Here is a 6,814-nt window from a genome sequence, read left to right on the forward strand (position 1 = left end):
GGTGTACCTAATAAAGTGGCCGGTGAGTGTAAATACTTATTTATATTTATTTTGTGTTTTTGTAATAATTATAGGGAAAATATTACATCTGCAATTATTTTATTACCCTTTAAATTGATTTCTGGAGATTATCCAAGGTGCTTCATGACCCATAATTGGGTCCCAAGCCCAACTTTGGGAACCAAAGTGCAGTGGTTCCCAAACTTTTCAACTTTTGACCCACAAAATAACAATAACAGAGACCTGTGCCCCCAGCTGTTTTTGGATGATAAACATTTGTGTCAGGTCAACAAAACATGGGCAAAGTAACAATATTTTTATACTACATTTATCCATTTTAAATACACTAACCTCACTCTGTAAAAACTAAGGCAAAAATGTAATTAATTCAGAAAATCTTTTCAGGACCCCACCTTAATGTTTTGGGACCCTACTTTGGGTCCCGACCCCAACTTTGGGAAACACTGCTGTAAACAACCCTACTGAGAGGAGAAATATATAGAGCTGAATGAGACGACTGTAAATGAGAGCTGCTGCTTTGTCAGACAAATTTATTTTAATTTGAAGTCTTATCAACACAGACTGGCTTCATTCACTTCCTCCACTGCTGAATGCTAAAATAACTAGCAGACACTGCGCAGAACATAGACGTCGTTCAAAGTTCCTCCTTCTGTTCTCTGATTGGCCCAGATGAAATTCTCCTGAAGAAACCCTTGTCTGTAGGTTCTTCAGACCCAGACGGAGCAGTGAAGGAAACCAGAATTGAGCAGAACTGTGTAGGAAGGCAAGGACCAGGCTAAACAGGAGCCTCTGTGGAAGAAAACGCTTCTATTTGGACAGAAAAACTTCTTTCATACGAGTTGGACTCAAACCATTAAAGAGCCGTGCCTTTCACACCAACAGACTGTTCCAAACATGGTAACAAAATTTCATGATCCACCGGGTCAAAGGCAGCAGGGAGCTCAAGAAGAAGTTACTGTACGTGATGTGTTAGCTTTCAGTGACTGCTGAGGGTCCTTAAACAATCAGAACAAAATTTAAACAAAAAAGAAACTAAAGTTTACATCTTTTAATCCACTTTATTCATAATTTCTAGAAAAACCAGCACTGCAGACTTTGACTGTACTCTTCTCTCCAGAAGATGCTGGAGCTCCAGAGCTTTTGGACCCAGGAGGACCAGCGATGCCCAACACCCACACCCTGCCATCTCCACACGAGTCTTATCACTACGGACTGGGCTACACCTCCCCCTTCTCCTCTCAGCAGCGACCTCAGCGCCACTCCATGTACGTGAGGAGGGAACGCCATCGACCGCATGTGCTGGAAAACAGCAGCATGGCGGGCTTGCCTCCGCCGGGGCAGGCCATCCCGACCAGAGCCAGCAGCCTGCAGCTCCTCTCTCCTCAGCTGCAGCACCGGACCACCCTGACCGGACACTCCGTGAGCTCCTCCAGGGAGGACTGCACCGACGACATGACGAGGGTTAGTGACGGAGAACAGAAACATTCATCGTTTCATCTGGTACTTCCTCATTTTACATCAGGTGTTTGAGGGGATGCTCCTGTCTCCATGGTAACACCACTGTGATGTGGACTCATTCCATCTGAGTCTGCAGCTAAGACACTGACTGCAACTGAGTTTGATGTCTTGTAGTGAAGAGATAGTAGCATTAGAAGGGTTAGAAAGGTTAGCAGAGTTATAAATGTTAGCGGAGTTATAACCGTTAGCAGAGTTATAAATGTTAGCAGAGTTATAACCGTTAGCAGAGTTATAACCGTTAGCAGAGTTATAAATGTTAGCAGAGTTATAAATGTTGGCAGAGTTATAACCGTTAGCAGAGTTATAACTGTTAGCAGAGTAATAACCGTTAGCAGAGTTATAACCGTTAGCAGAGTTATAAACATTAGCAGAGTTATAACTGTCAGCAGAGGTATAAACATTAGCAGAGTTATAACTGTCAGCAGAGTTAAAAACATTAGCAGAGTTATAAATGTTAGCAGAGTTATAAACATTAGCAGAGTTATAACCATCAGCAGAGTTATAACCGTTAGCAGAGTTATAAACATTAGCAGATTTATAACCGTCAGCAGAGTTATAAACATTAGCAGAGTTATAAACGTTAGCAGAGTTATAAATATTAGCAGAGTTATAAACGTTAGCAGAGTTATAACCGTAAGCAGAGTTATAACCGTTAGCAGAGTTATAACCGTTAGCAGAGTTATAAACGTTAGCAGAGTTATAAATGTTTGCAGAGATATAAATGTTAGCAGAGTTATAAACGTCATCAGAGTTAGAAACATTTAAAGAGTTAGCAGTGTTAACAGAATTAGTAGTGTTAGCAGCGTTAGCAGAGTTAGTAGCGTTAGCAGATTTAGCAGCATTAGCAGAGTTAGAAACATTTAAAGAGTTAGCAGTGTTAGAAGAGTTAGTAGTGTTAGCAGAGTTAGCAGTGTTAGCAGAGTTAGCAGGGTTAGTAGCATTAGAAGAGTTAGCAGCATTAGCGGAGTTAAAACATTTGAAGGATTAGCAGTGTCAGCAGAGTTAGTAGTGTTAGCAGAGTTAGCAGTGCTGGCAGTGTTAGCAGAGTTAGCAGTGTTAGCAGCATTAGCGGTATTAGCAGAGTTAAAAACATTTGAAGGATTATCAGTGTCAGCAGAGTTAGCAGTGTTAGCAGAGTTGTAGTGTTAGTAGTGTTAGCAGTGCTGGCAGAGTTAGCAGTGTTGGCAGAGTTAGCAGTGTTAGCCGAGTTAGCAGGGTTAGTCGCGTTAGAAGAAWTAGCAGCATTAGCAGCATTAGCGGAGTTAAAAACATTTGAAGGATTAGCAGTGTTAGCAGTGTTAGCCGAGTTAGCAGGGTTAGTAGCGTTAGAAGAGTTAAAACATTTGAAGGATTAGCAGCGTCAGCAGTGTTATTAGTGTTAGCAGAGTTAGTAGTGTTAGCAGAGTTAGTAGTGTTAGCAGAGTTAGTAGTGTCAGCAGAGTTATTAGTGTTAGCAGAGTTAGTAGTGTTAGCAGAGTTATTAGTGTTAGCAGAGTTAGTAGTGTTAGCAGAGTTAGTAGTGTTAGCAGAGTTATTAGTGTTAGCAGAGTTAGTAGTGTTAGCAGAGTTATTAGTGTTAGCAGAGTTAGTAGTGTTAGCAGAGTTATCAGTGTTTGCTAACAAAAGCTGATAACCAACTGCAAAAACTGTGTTCCATTCTGGAATATAACCTTTATGATTTAGCCACAACTTTAAAGATTTACTTTTTACATTTAGATTTAAGATTTAACATTTAAATTTAGCATTTAGTAAAATTTAGCAAATAGAACAGTGAGCTAAATACCAATAAAATGTTTATACTCAGAAAGGAAGATAAATAATGAAAATGTGTTGGTTACATTTTATTTCACACCTGTTTCCAGGTAAAGTGCACATCTGTCAGAACTTCCTGTAACAGATGTGGCAGGTTGATCAGATATTTAGTTTTCTTTAACTCAGCTCACTCACTGACTTTAAATATTAAATGCTTTTTTGTGCACTAAAGCTGCGTCAGTGGAAGTGTGTGTGTTATGAGTTGCGTGTGTGTTGGGACTGTCCGTGTCACGTTGTCCTCTGCTTCACTGCTGCTTCTCCWGTCTGCTTTGACCTGCACCTGTCCGTCTCCCCAACAGAGTGAGCAACCCCCTAAAGACATGAGCCACCCCTGTGCCCCCATCAAAGACTCTACGAGGGACAACTCAGCTGCTTTTCACACGCAGCGCTCTAAAAACGAGGTCCGACCCACCGGTTCCTCCCTGACGCACAGCTCGTCTCTCTAACGGCTGGTTTCTGTAGCGTTCTCCTGTTTATACTCAGGCTTCACTGCATGCTGGCGTTGCTATAAATGTAGCTTCACTGAAAAGCTGATAAACTGTCCCGTGTTCAGGCAGTGGGATTACCTGAAGACACTGAAGCACGTTGTTTACTCAGCGTGGTGTGTGTCTGTTTCATCAGGTCGGGATGTATCACGACCCTCATGGCGATGACGGCGGCTCTGCCAAGGAGAACCGCATGATCTTCACCGAGTCCATGCCTCGAAGAGTCGGCAGTTTTTACAGAGGTGAGGACCAGGAATCACAGAAAAGCTCCGAGTCGGATTCAAAGATTTTAACCTGTAAAAACCCGACAGCCCTCAACTGTGGCTCTGTGATTGATGGCACACTGTAGTGACCACGGCGGGTCCAAAACAACCAGAACAAACGATAAACAAAACAACAACTCACCAGTTAAATGTCTTGTTATCCACTTTGATTAAGAACATCTAGAAAAACAGACATTTATTCATAGAAATATGTTGAAAACAACTCATTAAAACTTCTAGTCAATAAAAAAGAGGTGGGGACACGAGTCACACGACTTGGACTCAAGTCAGCCTCGAGTCATTAATATTATGACTTTAGACTTGTCTTGAAAAAATGTTCAGACTTGTGACTTGGCTTAGACTTTTACACCAATGACTTGGACTAGAATTGGACTTGACCCTGAGCTGTAGCAGAGTTAGCATTGTTAGGAGTGTTGGCAATGTTAGCATAGTTAGGAGCAGTAGCAGAGTTAGCAGTGTTAGCATAGTTAGGAGTGTTGGCAATGTTAGCATAGTTAGGAGCTGTAGCAGAGTTAGCAGTCTTAGCATAGTTAGGAGCGGTAGCAGTGTTAGCATAGTTAGGAGCAGTAGCAGAGTTAGCAGTGTTAGCATAGTTAGGAGCGGTAGCAATGTTAGCATAGTTAGGAGAGGTAGCAGAGTTAGCAGTGTTAGCATAGTTAGGAGTGTTAGCAGAGTTAGCATAGTTAGGAGCGGTAGCAATGTTAGCATAGTTAGGAGAGGTAGCAGAGTTAGCAGTGTTAGCATAGTTAGGAGCAGTAGCAATGTTAGCATTGGTAGGAGAGGTAGCAGAGTTAGCAGTGTTAGCATAGTTAGGAGCGGTAGCAATGTTAGCATAGTTAGGAGAGGTAGCAGAGTTAGCAGTGTTAGCATAGTTAGGAGCGGTAGCAATGTTAGCATAGTTAGGAGAGGTAGCAGAGTTAGCAATGTTAGCATAGTTAGGAGTGTTAGCAGTGTTAGCATAGTTAGGAGCGGTAGCAGAGTTAGCAATGTTAGCATAGTTAGGTGCTGTAGCAGAGTTAAGGCTCCCACATACTCGGGCGTGCTGTGTGCGGTCCATGAGCCACGCGGACTCTGCGCATATTGTCCACGGATGTTTGAGACTTCATATTCGAGCGTACTGACCGCCTGACAAATTTTTTTAATTTCTCTCAATTTTAGTCATGATGTCAAGGATGAGGAGGAAGAGACAGTTTAGCTTTAAAACAACAAAATAAAAAAAATGACAAGAACTACCTTGCAGGATCTGAGCTATTTCCTCCCACACAGAGCCGGCTCTTGGCATAGGCGAACTAGGCGTTGCCTAGAACGCCATCTGCTGGAGTGGACGCCAAACTGCAGAAGAAAAAAAAGGTTGTTGTTTGTAATCCCTGGTTGTAACTCTTTCAGCGCCCCTTTCAATTAGCTTTGTCTTCAAAAACAGTAATGATGTATTGCAGGAAAAATTGGAATAATCTATAAATTATTAAGGAAAAGGAAAATAACTGAAAGTTTTTGACGTAGTTATAGTTCAAAACAAGTAGCTCTAACTGTAACTGGGGTGAAAACATTCAGCATTCAGCATGCTTCCAGTTTCCAGGCCTCAGCTCTCCTTCTGATCCACAGCCAAGAAGATAAACAAACTGAATCCTTCATGCTGGATTTTGTTTCTCTGTGAATCGATCTGAAGACTTTTCAGAGTTTCAGTCATGTTCTCTCCTCCGTTTCTCTTCAGTCCCCTCCCCCAGACCGGATAACTCCTCTTCTTTCCACGAAGGTGTTGGTCAGGGTCGAGGACCCGTAGGACCCGTTGTAGCTGGCGACCCGGGTGGCGTGGCGAACCACTCCAAACGCCAGACAGCTTTTGACTGGTGAGGATTATTGATGCGTCGTGTTCAGTTCGTTACATCGGATCTGTTAGTTTTCAGCCTCATCGTTTTATTTTAGTCATTTCAATAAATTGCTGTTTTCAAAATAATCTAGTGGCAACAAAAGATTTTGCTTTAAGAATTGCATTGTTTTCAGTTTCTCACAGTTTATTAGTTTACTCTCCTATATATGTTCAACAGCAAATATAACAAACCTAAATGAATAAAATCATGAGCTAATCATGTGAAATCGTTACTCGTGTTCTGCAGGACGGCTGCAGAGGCGATGGTCATGAATCCTCCTGAGCCAACCAAAGAGAAGGAGAAACAAGGATTCTTCAGATCCATTAAAAAGAAAAAGAAGAAGTCACAAATAGTAAGAAAACCCAGACGTTTAGTTCAGTTTGTTTCTGTGGGACTGATGATAACATCAGAGTCCTGAAGGGTCTTATTGTCACAGTTAATGATGATAAGAATATTAGACTCTGCTGAAAACAAGATCACCAACATTCAGACAGATTATCTGCTAACCAAGATGTTAGCTTCACTAACCTCTAATCTGCCAAACAAGAATTTTAGCTAGGCTAACGCTAAACAGATACAAAGTTTAATGAAAGCTAACGCTAACMGCTAAGATGACTGATGGGACTGACAAGTTTGTATTTTCATAAATATCATTTGAAGATAGTCAAACTACAGTTTCTCTACCWTATTTTATACATGGTCAATTTTTGTAATTCTTAAATGTTTGATTTCTTTTTGATGCTCTTAGTTTGAAGTTTAGCTGCTAAAGATGCTACATGCTAACACACGCACTGACCGACACATCCAGCACTGCTCATAAGGGGGG

At 41.6% G+C, this 6,814-nt stretch overlaps 1 protein-coding gene across 2 annotated transcripts in view; it reads left to right on the forward strand.

Annotated features, from left to right (window-relative positions):
- The window catches only part of LOC106532084 (cyclin-dependent kinase-like 5), a gene marked incomplete in the record, with an annotated part of 40,161 nt that overhangs the window by 27,950 nt on the left and 5,397 nt on the right, over positions 1-6,814 (forward strand). The window contains 5 exon segments of one of the 2 annotated variants that reach the window (XM_014028076.1): positions 1,139-1,482; positions 3,651-3,752; positions 3,973-4,078; positions 5,832-5,967; positions 6,235-6,340. In XM_014028076.1, coding sequence (XP_013883530.1) covers positions 1,139-1,482; positions 3,651-3,752; positions 3,973-4,078; positions 5,832-5,967; positions 6,235-6,340 — 794 coding nt within the window. 2 annotated transcript variants of the gene reach the window in all.

This window comes from Austrofundulus limnaeus, unplaced genomic scaffold (genome assembly GCF_001266775.1).
Source record: "Austrofundulus limnaeus strain Quisiro unplaced genomic scaffold, Austrofundulus_limnaeus-1.0 Scaffold716, whole genome shotgun sequence".
NCBI classification, from domain to species: Eukaryota; Metazoa; Chordata; class Actinopteri; order Cyprinodontiformes; family Rivulidae; genus Austrofundulus; species Austrofundulus limnaeus.